The 15,432-nt window shown below is 39.9% G+C and overlaps 1 protein-coding gene across 1 annotated transcript in view; it reads left to right on the forward strand.

The window, feature by feature from the left end:
- Positions 1–15,432, forward strand: part of TLN2 (talin 2) — a 122,075-nt gene that overhangs the window by 50,521 nt on the left and 56,122 nt on the right. The window contains exons 14-25 of the mRNA XM_065688114.1: positions 1,100–1,280; positions 2,311–2,424; positions 3,061–3,169; positions 3,878–4,086; positions 4,918–5,016; positions 5,577–5,744; positions 7,186–7,480; positions 9,242–9,408; positions 10,315–10,443; positions 11,951–12,064; positions 13,864–13,977; positions 15,216–15,350. Coding sequence (XP_065544186.1) covers positions 1,100–1,280; positions 2,311–2,424; positions 3,061–3,169; positions 3,878–4,086; positions 4,918–5,016; positions 5,577–5,744; positions 7,186–7,480; positions 9,242–9,408; positions 10,315–10,443; positions 11,951–12,064; positions 13,864–13,977; positions 15,216–15,350 — 1,834 coding nt within the window. The remainder of the gene's footprint in view (positions 1–1,099; positions 1,281–2,310; positions 2,425–3,060; positions 3,170–3,877; positions 4,087–4,917; positions 5,017–5,576; positions 5,745–7,185; positions 7,481–9,241; positions 9,409–10,314; positions 10,444–11,950; positions 12,065–13,863; positions 13,978–15,215; positions 15,351–15,432) is intronic.

The following is a 15,432-nucleotide window of genomic DNA, read 5'->3' on the forward strand; positions in this document are numbered from 1 at the left end:
ACAAATGAATCAGATGTGTGGTGTGGGTGAAGGTAGTTGTGGTACTAGTAGGTCAGGCTACGGTTCTGATGGGAGAATAAGTGAATATAGCAAAAGCAGAGCTATAGAGCTGGCCATACTCTTGAAAGGAATATTCAATCTTTCCTTGCACTGAAGGAATATGAATAGGTTTGTGGCATTACAAGCTGTAATGAGCTACTCAAGTCTCCTCTTGGAGCTCTGATTATGGAAGTGTCAGCAGTGTGTATGTGAGAAGTCGATTTATTGTTAAACACATGGTTTATAGGAGAGAGACTTTTAGATATTTAATGTGGCTTTACGTGAAATTTCAGCTTTTGACAAATCGCACATGTTCAGATGTGCTTGCTTTTGACACTGCCCTTTCCAAATCACTCCCAGAGTATACTCTTAGCTAAATTCTGTCCAAAGAAGCCCAAAACTTGTTACAGATGAATACAAGTTTTTTTCCCAATTGAAATATTTTTTTTTGTAGCAGTGTTGTTGGTAAAGCTAGACCTTCTAGCTGTTAAAGCTTGAAACATGTTTAATTATTAACAGTATATCTGGCAAAGTGGTTCATGAGCATGGATGACATAACTATTCTTGAAAGTATCCTGCCTCCCAGCTCATTATTTGGTAGGCTGCCAGATTATTAGCAAATACTGTGTATGCTTGTGTGTATGAAGAGGGAAGAATGTTAGTTTTTACCCTAAATTTAGGGATTTCTTGCAAAAAGTTTTCTGTTAATCAGCCTACGAAACAACTAAACAAAGCAATTGTTATGCCTTAAGGTTCTGTCTGTCATGCGTCTGAAAGGGGTAAAGCTGTTGTACCACATATACCAAAACTGCACATTGCTTGCTTGCTTGGTGCCTGCTTATTAGCACTGCTAATGTTTGATCTGTCAAAAGCCCCAATTTAATGTTATTTTTCTAAAATGTTAGAAAATGGTTAGAAAGAACAACTGGGAAGTTTTCCAGCTTCTCCGAACATTGTGAAATGCAATTTAAAATCCTGAAGGAAGAGTGTCCAACAGAGATTGATTTGCAGGAGCTAACTAACGCCCTGTGTTGTATTTTTTATTTTTCCTCCTTTCCAGACCTACCATCTTGCAGCAGCAGTTCAACCGAACAGGGAAGGTGGAGCATGGCTCTGTGGCACTACCAGCTGTTATGCGTTCAGGGTCCAGTGGCCCAGAGACTTTCAATATTGGCATCATGCCTTCTCCCCAGCAACAAGTCACAATCGGTCAGATGCACAGAGGACATATGCCTCCACTTGTGAGAAACCTCCTTGTTTTGTATTTGAAACTTTACTTTTTTGTGTGTGTTTGAAACTTGTCTGTGCTAGAATTAAGTCAGAAACAGCTTAACTCTTCTACTACCTGCTCCCAAGCTGTCAGTTTCAACAGCCTCTCTCTGCTGCTGCTTCTTCCTCATGCTTTTCCTCAGCTCCAGCATGGGTTCTGTCTATGAGCTGCAGTCATTCAAGATAAGTTGGCTCCAGTGTGGGTCCCCTGTGATCTGCAGCTGCTTTCAGGAGAGCCTGCTCCAGTGAGAGTCCTCCATGAGTTGCAGTTTTTGTCAGGACTCTATGCCAGTATGGGGTCTCCATAGGATGTAGTTTCTTTCAGGGAAATATCAACCTGCTGCAATGCAAAGTCCTGTGTGGGCTGCAGGATGGATATCTGCTGGCATGGCCTTCTCCACAGGCTGCAGGGGAATAACCTGCTCCACTGTGGTCTCTCCCAGAAGCAGCTGGGGAATGTCTACTCTGCCACCTGGAGCTAATCCTCTCCATCTTTGTCAGACGTTGGCGTTTTCAGGGCTGCAGACACCCAATACAGATCGTGCTGTGCCTAAAACCCTTCAGTCTTCCATTAGCTTATGCATATTGATGGTAATTCAGTTTTAGAATTGTACTTGATTACATTGGTAGGCTGTTCCAGGAAGTCAGTAATGTTATATCCTTGAAGCAAATTTAGTGTTCATGGTCATGTTCATAGAATGCAAGTTAAGACAGCTTGGTGTCTTTCTGTGTGTCTGTTGTGCAGTGTTTGATTGAGAAATTTCAGCATTTTATTAGTATGTGCAAGTACCAAGGAGTATAAAATGACATGGGCTGAATCAAGCCTGTGTGAGAGGAGTGTTAGAAAGCTTTGCTTTCTCCATTGCACGAGGGAAAAGGTAGCTTTCTGAGATGGCCTGGTGTTGGGTTGCTGTCACTCACTGTCTCCATGCATATGTAAACATCTGTTTGAAGGGCCATTTGGAACGTAGCGCACAGCCATTTTCTTGTTTTGCCTTTCAGACCTCAGCTCAGCAGGCCTTGATGGGGACTATTAATTCCAGTATGCATGCTGTTCAACAGGCACAAGCTGACCTCAATGAAGTCGATAACCTACCACCTCTAGGGCAGGACATGGTGAGCTTTTCTGGTCCCTCATGGAAATGGATCTTAATGCTTCGGGGTGTTTACAGATCAGTCATTATCCCTGGATGTAAAGTGGTATTGGTAAAGCTTTTAAAATGAGATAAAATTTTGTGTTCTCTCTAAGGAATTCATGTACAGTGCTCCACCTGACTCTGATCAGTCTTCTGAGATCAGATGTGTCAGACTTCCTTGCATAGCCATGTCTGGAGTCTTGCCAGCATCGTGTGCATAGGTACAGTGTAACACAAGCTATGGGCAGTATTTATGGTGGAAGTGACTGCCTCCAGGACACTTGAAAAATAAAAAAACAGGTTTCTGTCACTCCTGATCCAGGTTAGGGCAGAGGAATAGATCAAGAGACTGTTGTTTATGGGGGACTGTCAGTTAGCCTTCATAGAGGCATTATTTCTGGCATTTACCTCAAAAGGGCAGCTATTGGAACGTGGTAGCAATTCTGTAGTGAATGATTCAGCAAAAGAAAATGCTTGCTTTCATATGTCACTTAAGCATTTGGTTGTTGTCCTCTGTTTTGCTTTTAAAGGTTCATGAAGGAACGAGAGATTTCCGAAGTGTCTCCTCTTACAGAACCTCACTGCAATCTTTAATTCTGTTGTTATTGCTCTTCAGGCATCTAGAGTATGGGTTCAGAACAAGGTTGATGAATCAAAACATGAAATACACTCTCAGGTTGATGCTATCACTGCAGGAACTGCATCTGTTGTTAACCTTACAGCAGGTAAATTTAAAAGGGAAGGATTTCCTTGCAGTCTCCTAGTTATTTATCCATCTAATTCAAGTAACACAGGGACTGAGTATGGGGTAGCTGGAGAAAATGTTTCTTGAAATTACCCCAGTAGCTAAGTGTATTGATGTGTGAAGTGAGCTTTCAGCCCCACCCAACACTATTTTTGTATCTTCAGTTTCTCTCTTACACTAAAGATAGGACCATTGATGAAGATAAAATGCGGCTTGCTTACTCCACAAAGTAGAGTAGAGAATGTTTGCAAGATTGTTACAAAAAAGCATTTTTGATCTGACAATTGTTTGAGAGAGATTATGCGCTTATCGACATGGGGTTTTTTCTTGAGTAAATTACAAATTGGTGGAGCTGTGAGTGGCTTAAATGGGTTAATACTCTATTATTTTGGGTTCTTTCAATGTTGGAAGATACCTGAAACTGTGAACTGCTCAGCAAATTGTACTGAATGAAGAGAAATTCTATTAGAAGATAAATTCTTGTAGAAGAAGAAATACAGAAATCGGAAAAATCCTATCAGTCTGATTTTTTTTTTTTAAAGTGGCAATGAAATTACTTAGTAGGCATTGCTTGGCTATCTTGAAATGTCTCTTTCGACTTGCAGCAGAGTGTAGCCTGGGGTAGCTGCCTCTTTTTCCCTTTTAACCAGTAAAGCATTCTGACCATGAAAAAACACTTTCTCTACAGGGGACCCAGTTGACACTGATTACACTGCTGTGGGATGTGCAATTACGACTATCTCTTCCAACCTCACTGAGATGTCTAAAGGTGTGAAACTGCTTGCTGCTCTCATGGATGATGAAGTTGGAAGTGGAGAAGACCTCCTGAAAGCTGCTCGAACATTGGCCAGTGCTGTCTCAGACTTGCTGAAGGCTGTGCAACCCACTTCAGGAGAGGTGAGTAGATAGAAACTTCTCAGGTTCTCTCTGTGAAATGTGTGACTTTGGCTTTTTTGAGACATGTTAGCTTCTAAGCTAACATTGCCTGCTCCATGCCAAGCAATTTCTCCTGAGAAAGTTCTTATCACTGTTTCTTATTCCTTCATCTGTCTTTGTCTTCAGGCCTTTAAGTATTGTGCCTCGATGTTAGAATCTTCTATGTTATTTGCAGAAGTTAATTGATTTGTGTAATAAATAGTTCATTTATCTGGGTCCTGTATTCTCTTTTTGAAACAAATTCTAACAGTAGTATGACTCAGTTTAATAGGGAGTAGAGAGATACTCATCCATGCTTCTTTTTGTTTACTGTCTTTGTCTATTTTGACATATAAAATGAAAAGTTAATTCCTCTGCTGTAGTCTTCCAGAAATTAGAGTAGTATTGACCAGGGTATGCTGTCTTGATCAGTTTATTAAGAGTTGGAGTCAGCAGCCAGTTTGCTTTGGATCTCTTCAAGTGTTTATGTTCTGAAGAACATGAAATTTCCTGATGTTGCAGATCAGTTGGCATATTGACTGTCCATCCTTAATAGAGTTATTACAACAATGTCTGAGTTCTTTGAAATTCTTTACAAGTTCTCTGGGGCACTTAAGGTGAAACCCGTGAAATATGGATGTGCAGTTGTGTATTTGGAAAAATAAAGATTTTTCCAAAGTATTTCTGTTGTGTAATGGGGTTTTTTTAGCCATATTGATTGCATGCTAATGCAGAAGTTCCTGGAGGAAATCTAAAATTCAAGTAAAGCTCATTTTCTTTGAATTAATGTATGTCACTCTTCTATTTTTCCAGCCCCGACAGACTGTTCTGACTGCAGCTGGAAGCATTGGGCAAGCAAGCGGGGAGCTACTGAGACAAATCGGAGAGAATGAAACAGATGAAAGGTTCCAGGTAATGAGTGGGTTGCTTGTCCCTGTCAGAACTGTGCAGCTTACTAATGAGGAGGCCACTGCATAAAACCAGGCTTCCTAAAGTGCAGTTAGGAAATGCCAGATTGAAAGTTTCTCCCTGCTAATTGAGGTTAATCCATTGTGAATTTTTTTTTTAATTACACAATCACAAAGTGCCGATTTCATGGGAACCCATGCTTCATTCTGTGCATCATACAGATGCTTTCTGGCTTCATGGAGAGCTGTTTGCTGTGTACTCTCCTCAGTGTTTCAAATGCATTTGGGACATAGATTTGTTCTTGCGGACTCCAAGCCAATTCAAAATTTGACTCATACCATCCAGTAAGTTGATAACGTGGATGGAGAACTGTCAAGTTTTCTAATAGCCATGGTTGCTGCTTTACATGAAACAAAAGGTTTAAGTTTTGATACCAGAGAACTTATTATCTTTAGAAGACTAGATATTAACATAAATGATCTTAATATAAATTCTTAATAGAAATCTTAACAAAAACATACTTTTTTTGTTCTGAAGACTGAGTTTTCCCTTTATTGTACCAGGATGTTCTGATGAGTCTGGCCAAAGCTGTTGCAAATGCTGCTGCTATGTTAGTGCTGAAGGCCAAGAATGTAGCACAGGTCGCAGAGGACACTGTCCTGCAGAACCGGGTCATTGCTGCCGCTACACAGTGTGCACTCTCTACTTCCCAGCTTGTGGCTTGTGCAAAGGTGAGGCTAGCAGTGTCCATCAGATGGCAAGGTATTGGTTTGCGTCTGTGCTTCTCTGTATTTCCACTGGTCTCTGGCAATATGCTGTGTTGATATCATAGCTCTAGATTTATGCAATATCAAAGGTTTTGGTTAATGAATTGTCACCCATAACAGTGGCAGTCAGGAGCCCTGAGTATGTGAGGTGTTACTGCAATCTCCAGAGGAGTTTCCACAAATAACAGAGCCCATCTGATGAGTTACTAATACTGATAAAAAAACTAGAAAACGTTGGCTTAAGAAGGGCATCTTGCGGGGGGATGACTATGTAAGTTATCAATGAAAGCCTAGAATTAAGATGGGTTTACCTCATGCAAAGCTAAAGAATGAAAAGTTGGTATTGTTGCTGAAAATAAAATCAATTTGGTCATCATTGATTTTAAATATGTTTGCACTAATTTAAAGTAGCCCAGTTATTTTAATAGATCCATTGCTTTTGGCCAAGTAGTGGTGTTCAGTCAAAGCAAATTACAAAGGAATGGAGTTCAGACCTCAAATTCTGAAGTCTGCTATTGGAACGGTACAACTTCTGCAGCCTTTTTTGTCTAAAAACTAAAGAAACAAATCACTTGTTTACATTTCCATTATTAAACAGTTCTCATTGCGTACCTGGATGCTGCTTTTGAAGTCTGCATGGTCATCTTTTGCAGAAACCAAAATGTCCAGAAGGGTTCTATTAAAATTAACAGCCAATATTAGGTACTAAATTTTATATATATTCTACATTATTTCTCTGGCTGCAAGGGCTTTTTTTTAATCCATATATATGGATTTTCATTATTTGGACTCGATGTTCCTACTGCCAGTGAATTTGTTCAGTATGGCATAAGATACCCAGTGGCATCCTGTTTTCCTCCATCCAGATTTCCCATTGCTGAAAGCTGTCTGGATATGCTTGAACAAATCAAGGGAGGCTTGCTTCTAACCTGTAGGTTTACTACTTGTTTATTACTTGTCCTTCAGAAGTAGAACATGGTTTGACCTGTGTGAAGCACTACTTCTATTTAAACAAAGAAACAAAATGCTGATATAAGAAGGCTTTACAAGACCAGCTCCAGTTCAGATTTCATTTTATTTGGAATTCCAAGGGAACAAGAGTCTGTCAGAGGATGTAGTTATTCTGGAGGAGTTTGGCCCATGCCTGATTTCCAGAACCGTTCTCTATGGTTTTCTCAGTTCAGTAGCTGTTGAAGAAGCATGAAACAAGAAAGGGACTCCATTCTTAGAATCCAGTTAACAATGTGCAGAATCCAGATTCCTAATCTGTATGTCTGAAGCTACCTATTTAAATACTTACAGGGTTTTCTGTCAAGGTAAAACAAAAACCTGATGCAGTAGATTAGTAGTTAGGAAATTTGCATATAAACCTTTTCTGAATGCTTTGTGTCCTTTCCCCATGCAGGTTGTGAGTCCCACCATCAGCTCTCCAGTGTGTCAGGAACAGCTGATTGAGGCTGGGAAACTGGTAGACCGTTCGGTGGAGAACTGCGTGAGGGCCTGCCAGGCTGCCACAGATGACACTGAGTTACTGAAGCAGGTCAGTGCAGCTGCCAGCATTGTCAGCCAAGCCCTGAATGACCTCTTGCAGCATGTCCGCCAGTTTGCAAGCAGGGGAGAGCCCATTGGACGCTATGACCAGGCTACAGATACCATCATGTGTGTCACAGAGAGTATTTTCAGTTCAATGGGAGATGCTGGTAAGTTTCTCTAATGAACAGTAGCTTTTCATGATTCAGAGATGTGGACATTTCAAACAGTACAAGTAAAAAGCCACTTCTCTGGTGTACTGTGTTTCTAGGCTAGTGCTGTCATGATGGGTAGTCATTCAGCCCATAATATTACATCAGCAGTGTGCACACAGCCGTGTGCTGGACAGAATGAATATTCTGTGAAAACAATGAGTCTCATGCTAAAGGATCACTGTAATATTTTGTCTGTTTTCTACCACTCCTTCGCTTCACAGCATTGTGTAGCAGTTTCTCATCTTCAAATATAAAGACAGGTACCTGGGCAAATATTTGCCACTGACTGATTTCATTATACCTAGATTTGTTGTAGGTTTTGAAACTTGATCCTGCCTTATTTTTTCTATGATGTTTTTAAAATGTGCAGCTTCTAGAACTAAGCAAAACTTGAGATGCCTGACATTTAACCAATCCAATATGAATTTTTAGTAAAGAACCAGTAAACTACTAAGGAATCTAGTTACTGTAGATGTGCACAGGGAGCCATGTCAAGTTTTATGTTTAGCTGACACTTATGATGCAGCTTCCGTACATAAGACTGCAGTGAAAGAGATGATCTTGAATAGCATTTTAGTTCTGTTCACAGTCAAATATCTTGTTGTGTGATACTTAGTTCTTAGTAGAAGGCATTCAGATTCCATTCTGTGTTTCCAACTTACTGCACGTCTGAGGTCACAGTTTTAACAGCAAAGAGACTCTGGCTTGTGACTGCAGTATTATTACCCAAGCAGGTTATTCTTTCTGCTTTGATTTACTGGCTTAATGATGGAAGAAAGGGCATTTAAAGGGATTTTTTAATAAGTGGAATACTTGGACTGGGAACTGAGTTACCATTATTGGTAAAAACCATAATTCCAAAATTGCATTTTGGGAAATAGGTGATGAAAGCTAGAAAACTCTTAATTGCTTTGCCTGCTTCTGAGCAAAGGAGCCTGGTAAGAAGGCGATTTAATTCTGAAGCCCCAAAGTCACCTTAACACATGAGAAAAATGCTGCTTTGGTTTTCTTTCCCATGATTTTTTAAAGAGCATTTGGGAAGAATGAGACCTTAGGCTCAAATACATCCTAACTGATTTGATAACCTGCAGAAAGCCCAAGGCTTTATGGGCTCCAGTCTGTTACAAAGGAGTTCAAGTGTATGCTTTGGTGACCAAATGAATTTGCCCTAGAAAGGGTGTCTGTCCACTTCAGAAGCATTGTTGTTTCATCCCTGTGCTTCACCATGACTCTGGTATCTTAAATATACACCTTGTTTTTGGCTAAACCTACCTAATTGGTGCTGGCTCTCTTCTGACAGTTTAGTTTATATTAGAGAAGAAGAATAGGTGAAAAATGGATAATTTTTATTAAAAGTGAAATCTTGGCTGTAATGTGAAAGCAAAATTATTAGTCTCCAGTAGGCCAGGATCTTCCTTGAACTGTGTATTCAAAATTACCTTAAAGTGTCGGGGGGTTGTCTTCCTATCTAGAATGCAAATACTATGTTTTTTCCTCTCCCCTGTAGCAGTTTCCTTCATTTATGTTGCAATCCAAGATTCTGTTTGTGAAGCTCCTAAGTTATGAACTTTGAATATCATTTTCAAGTCAAAAGAATGCTTTATCGAAAGAATACTTTGGCAAATGTAACTTTATTTTCATCTTGTTGAGATGACCTTTGAAATGTAAACTGAAATGCAGAGAGGAGGAAAGTGAAGGTATAACTGTACCCTGCAGGTGAAATGGTACGGCAAGCCAGGGTACTGGCTCAAGCCACTTCTGATCTCGTCAATGCCATGAGGTCAGATGCTGAAGCAGAAATCGACATGGAGAACTCTAAGAAGCTTCTGGCTGCTGCAAAGCTCCTGGCAGATTCTACAGCCCGCATGGTTGAAGCTGCAAAGGTACCAGGAAAATGAAATAACCATACAGTTTGAAGCTGTCAGTTATACACAAAGCGGTATGTGGGATATCATACATAGGATCTGGCTGATAGTAGAGATGTTTTTTCTTAACCAGTAAATGTTCTGCATTTAACAATTTATTGTGATCATACATTGAGGAAGAAATCACCCATAGCAGTCACAACTCTCTCTTACAGAAGCTGTTAAGGCAACTTTGCTTCTTAGGAACAGTTCCCTCCACCTGGGAAATTTTGCCTGTGCCGTTTCCCCCACACACACACTCCTGTTCTCACAAGAGAACTCTGTGCTAGAAACCTGCTTAAATCCACTAGGGAATAATAAGTTCTTTTGCATTGTTTCCCAGATCCTGCACTTAAATGATTTTTACAGATCAGGGCCAGCCATTCTGCTGGGGCTCTAGAAGGCCTGTATGCCTGGCTACAGAGCATATACTTGACTTGCAAGTACTTTCTCAGACTTCAAATGAAGAAAACCTACTGGGTTAAATCTCAGGGTTTGGACTGCAGTTCCTGAAAGGCACACTGAACTGGGAGTTTTGAAAACTGTTCTTTTCAAAGCCTACATTCATCAAAGTATGTTTTTACAGATATGGTGGTTTACACAGGGGGGTTTTCCCGAGCACCTACAGTAGTGTATAAAGCAAATGTTCAACTGCATTCCTCATAATACCTAACATACATGGTAACAACCTTGCACCAGCAATAAATTGTCTGCTTCAAAGTCTTGCAACATTTTAATGTTCTTCTAAGTTTGGTTAAGACAATATAAGGAAAATAAGGGGTAATGGAGCAGACACTGTCTGGAACTAAGGCCTCGATAGTCATCTACATTTTCTCCAGGACTTTTTACTAACACTCATGGTTTTCACTCTGAAATCTTTTGCAGGGAGCTGCAGCCAATCCTGAAAATGAGGATCAACAGCAGCGTCTGAGAGAAGCAGCGGAGGGGCTGCGGGTTGCTACAAATGCTGCTGCACAGAATGCCATTAAGAAGAAAATTGTCAACAGATTAGAGGTTGGAAACCAGAGACTATTGAATTTGCAGTTTATTCTGTTTTGGTAACTAGTATCAGGAGATAATTTCAAGCAAGCAAAAATGCCTATTTCAGGAAAAGTGCTAAGCACAGAACAGCACTGCAAGCTCAGTTCCAGAGTACAGGGCTTGGATTTTGAGATGCTAGTTTGTGATACCATCGTCCTGAGAAAATTGAGCAACTTATCACTGACGTAGTAAAGTGACTCAGGAGACATTTGATGGTGGCCCAGTCATAAAATTAGAATAGCGAGATTTTGAACAGTTGAGCTAAAAGTACTTCATTTCTATGTTTTCCTTTATCGCTATGATCTGTCATTTACACACTGTCTTTTGGTGGTTGTCCTAGTGTATCTGCCAGAGTTTCATGTAAATTTTCATACAAAGATACATCGAGTTGCAGCGTATCCGAATAAACGGGTAACTTTATTTGGAGAATCAAAGCAGAAATAAAAAGATGCATCCTATCTGACAGGACATCCAAGAGGGAGAAAGGCAATTTGCTGTGCACTGAGAATAAAATATCTGTGAAGTTTGTCTTGTAGACAAGGTTTGATCTTCCCATTCGCAGCCTAAAATGTAGAAAAGACAGATTGAAAAAATAAGCCTTTCGTAATTCCTGGTTTCCAACTGTGGTTTTACAGTAGCCTGATTCAAGTGTAATGAGATTAGACAAACAAGGAGAAATCAAGGAGGTAACTGTATTCCAGAAGTGCATTTAAATTACTGACTAGAACCAAAACTGAGCAGTATTTCAGGAAATAAACACTGATGTCTCAGTTTTGTGGCTGCATGCGAGAAAGCTTTATGGAAAGGATAATTTACTTGTTTTACAATACATACTGCCTTACAAAGGAGTGAAATGTGTAATGGTAACAATGAGCTTCCTGCTTGGATGTATTTAGTGGGCCAGTTAAAGAAAAGAATGGTATAACATGTTTGAATAGCTTGGATGAATGGTAGAATTTTTAATCTCCTCAGTGCTTTCAGACTCAGCAATATCAGTACTTTCTACCTCTGCATAAGTTTTTAGTATCTTTGGTTTTACCATAGAGCAATCTCAGTAGAAGCTGGCTCCCTTGAGCCTTTGTCAGAAGTGTTGATGTAGCAGTGTGAAGCACTGTATATACTTTGCCTGTTTTCTCTGGCCTTCTTTGTAAGGAGCTAATTGATTAGACTATTTGTGCTCTAACTGACTGCTTTTGGTCATATTGCATCCTAAGTTATGAAGGAGTAAGAGGTCAGAATCCTCCTAGTTCCACCTCTTTCTTTATTGGCAAGATAGAGCTGGATAACAGTGTTCAGCTTACTTTCATCTTGACAGAAGAACAACTCTGAGTTTCCTTAAGGCAATTCAAACTAATCTAAGGATACAATGTATTAATCTGTCAAAAGTTGTTATTGTCAAAGTTACCTAAAATATGTATTTCAGCCTCTAAATGACTTAGACTTAAATAACTGGTAAAAGTCTGTTTCCTTTTCTTCGCAGATTGCTGCTAAGCAAGCTGCAGCTGCTGCTACTCAGACTATTGCAGCTTCTCAGAATGCAGCAGTGTCAAATAAGAACACAGCAGCCCACCAGCAACTCGTGCAGAGCTGTAAGGTAAATGTATCACAACCCCCTGAGAAATAACTCTTGAGCTCTGCTTTATGGGGAACTGAAGATCACCTGCTGTAATTATAGTATTGCAGCACACATTCATCTGTGGATTCTAGAGAACCCTCATTTATTGAATTACCCATAGTTTCCCTGCCTTACTGTTCGGAGAGCCTTGGAAAGCTGAGCTACTGTGAGTGCCATGTAGTAGTATTTGGCTGTTACAAATAACCCTGCAAACACTTTACTACAAAGAATTGACAGGCTTATATACCTCAGCATATATCTGCTGAGTAATAACCAGTTCACCTGAAGTAAGTGCTTTAAGTAAATGCCTTGCTGCAAATCAGTCAGCAGTACTGTGTATGCAGAGCTATGCTAGAAGCAGTCTGCAGATAAATCTGTACACTGGCTCAAGTGTGCTCTTTAGCAAATGAGTAGGTCTGTGATCATCAAAACAGGCCTTTGAATGATACACACAGTGAAATGGGGCTGTGGTCTGCTTTAATATAAAGGTAACCTTTGAATTTTCCACAACAAAGAATGGAGTAGCAATAGTGATTTCTACTATAATGGAGTGAAATCCTTATTTTAATATACTGGTTAGATAACAAAAGCACTGATCCTGCTATTCTGATGTTCAGCATACAAGCACCTGCAGCCTGAAATGTCACTGTAAAAACATTCTAGACCGTACAATGGGGTTAACATGATTCTTAGCTTGAAGCTGCCAAGACCACAGATTTCAAGGTATGCCTGAAGTCAAGCACATTTTTATAGTTCCAAGCTGGAATTCAGAGCCTGCGGAGAAGCTGTTCTCTTTAGTGTTTAAGCTACATTTGGCAGTTTAATTTCTAGCTCTGACTAGTGTTGCTTCAGGGCTTTTAAATAAACTGCATTCAAACAAAAAATTGAAAAGACAATAGAATGCAGAAGGGTTTTCTTTTGGATGGAAGAGCAGCTATGTGGGGAACAAGAACAAAACCAGTAAAGGAGTCATTGTTAAAAGCCACATTAACATTCAGCAGTTTCTTGGTGGTAATCCTGAAATGTTGTAGTTAAGTAAGGTAATTCAAGTGCATGTCAAAATTGTGATGTAGGATGCTGCTATTTCAGTATGAATTGAAAAAATTGTAATAAAAGGTGAGCTGATTCACTTCATTGTTTCCAGTTCATTCTAATTTCTTGATGTTCATTCTTAGGTAACAGAGAAGGCTGATACTTTTTTACCTTTTTTTTGGGGGGGGGGGAGGGAGTTCATATTGCACTGCTGAAGTAAGTTTTATTGTGGAATGGATGGAAAAGGAGCGTGAATCTCAGCAGTTCAGGAATAAGGTTTTAGCAATGCCCACTGTTGCGTGCTCCAGCCACATTATATAGTTTGTATTGTTAGAAGTCAAGGAAAAGGAGGCTGAGGTGTTTAGGTGTAGAAGACAGTGTTTTTCTGAAGGCAAGACATTCTCTTGGAAAACATGTCCCCTCCAGTACTTGCATTCAAGCTTCGCAAAGAAAGGAATTAAAATACTTTTTGTATGGAATTTTGTAGAAAAATCTTAGATTATTTTGTAGGGTCTTGAATCAGGAGCTTGAATAAAGATTTCTTAAGTAGAAGTCTCTGAAAAAATCCTATTGTGTATTCATCCAGTTCCATGGTGTCCTAAATGAATTCTGTGAAGGCACAGGAGTATCGTACCTGTGAATATTACAGATTGTCTTTAAGGGGGGTGGAGAGAGGGTTTGCTTATCTGTCAGTGGGTTTGGAGTTTTTATGTATCCGTTAAAAGGTTTTCTCTTTGTTTTTGTAGAATGTTGCAGACCATATTCCTCAGTTGGTGCAGGGTGTAAGAGGAAGTCAAGCTCAGTCAGAAGACCTCAGTGCCCAGCTTGCTTTAATAAATTCCAGCCAGAATTTCCTTCAGGTGAAGTGAATCAATCACTGTACTAGAATCCATCACAGCAGAAAGCATTTTGTAGCGCTGTATGTTTTCATTTGTGACTAATAAGCAGTAAACTGTTCTAAAAAGTCCATCACTGACTGTGAGCTATAGCTAAGGAGAATTTAGTTCCTCAGGTCAGATGGCTGAAGTATGCTGAATCTGTGGAAAATGAAAACCTCCAAAATTGAGGATAAAAGTAACAAGAAAAGTCAAGTGTGTGGAGAAGAAACATTCATTGCTATAGTACTTGCCTTCTGTAAAAGAGTTAAAAGAACAAGATGGAAAGAATGGAGCATCTTTCTAAGCAGAGGTCCAAGTATGTGAGATGATGTTGTAGTTTTCTTAGTGAAGGTAAAGTTAGTGGTGCAAGAAGCAGCTCCAAAATTCTTCACAAATAAAAGAGAGTATTACCTTTTTTTTTTTTAGACACTTCTTTTAAAGAAGATAAAATATTGAATGTTGATATCAAACCTATTGGATTTAATGTTGAAATTACAAGAAACAAACAGAAGAAACCTATTTTTTGTATAATGACTTAATGATTACTTGGCACCAGTTAGTCCTGCCTTAAATGCAGTTGCTGATAGCAGGCTCTTTATGGATCCATGTAGCTAGAGGTATTGCAGACCATGCTCTCACTCCAAGTATTTTGCTGTATGATTCTCTCCAGAGACATTAAAAAATGATCCATCTCCCCTCTGGCTGTATGTGTACCATAGTGATGGTAAGAATCAGCAAAATATTCTAATTGTACTAACAGCAAACCTTGTGAAGATAGAGCATTTTGGCAGAGTTTAATACTTAGAAATATTGAGGCAAATTTGCCATCTGTGCCACCTGGACCTGCTTGTGCCGCCTGGACGCTGAATGGCAAAACTGCACATTGCAATTTTTCTAAAGTACTCAATATGAGTACTCAAAGGCCTCAAGCAGACCTTGGTACCAGTGAGTAAGTCATTGAACGAGTAAAGCACAATGTGTCCTGCTGCAGAAGACACTGCCGTATGGAATTATGACAGGGTGCAGCATATGATTAAAAGGCTGGGATCTAGAGGGTTGTGGTTAAGGAGCAGGGAAGTGCATGAAATTATCATTACAGAAAATGTGGAAACCTCCTGCCTGTATGAATGGAGGAAACAGTTTGTTTATTGAATCCTAAGCCACGTTTAAAGAAAATGAGCTAGTAAAACCAGCTGTGTTCCCTACTTTTATTTGAACAGCCTGGAAGTAAGATGGTGGCATCTGCTAAAGCTGCAGTCCCCACTGTGACTGATCAAGCAGCAGCAATGCAGCTAAGTCAGTGTGCAAAGAATCTTGCTACCAGCTTAGCTGAGCTACGAACAGCCTCCCAGAAGGTAGGTGAATGCTAGTTTTAACCAGCTAAAGCAAAATGCCCTGGATGGTGGTCACAGGCTCACTGTGTCTCCCCACCAAGAG

This window comes from Lathamus discolor, chromosome 8 (assembly GCF_037157495.1).
Source record: "Lathamus discolor isolate bLatDis1 chromosome 8, bLatDis1.hap1, whole genome shotgun sequence".
NCBI classification, from domain to species: Eukaryota; Metazoa; Chordata; class Aves; order Psittaciformes; family Psittacidae; genus Lathamus; species Lathamus discolor.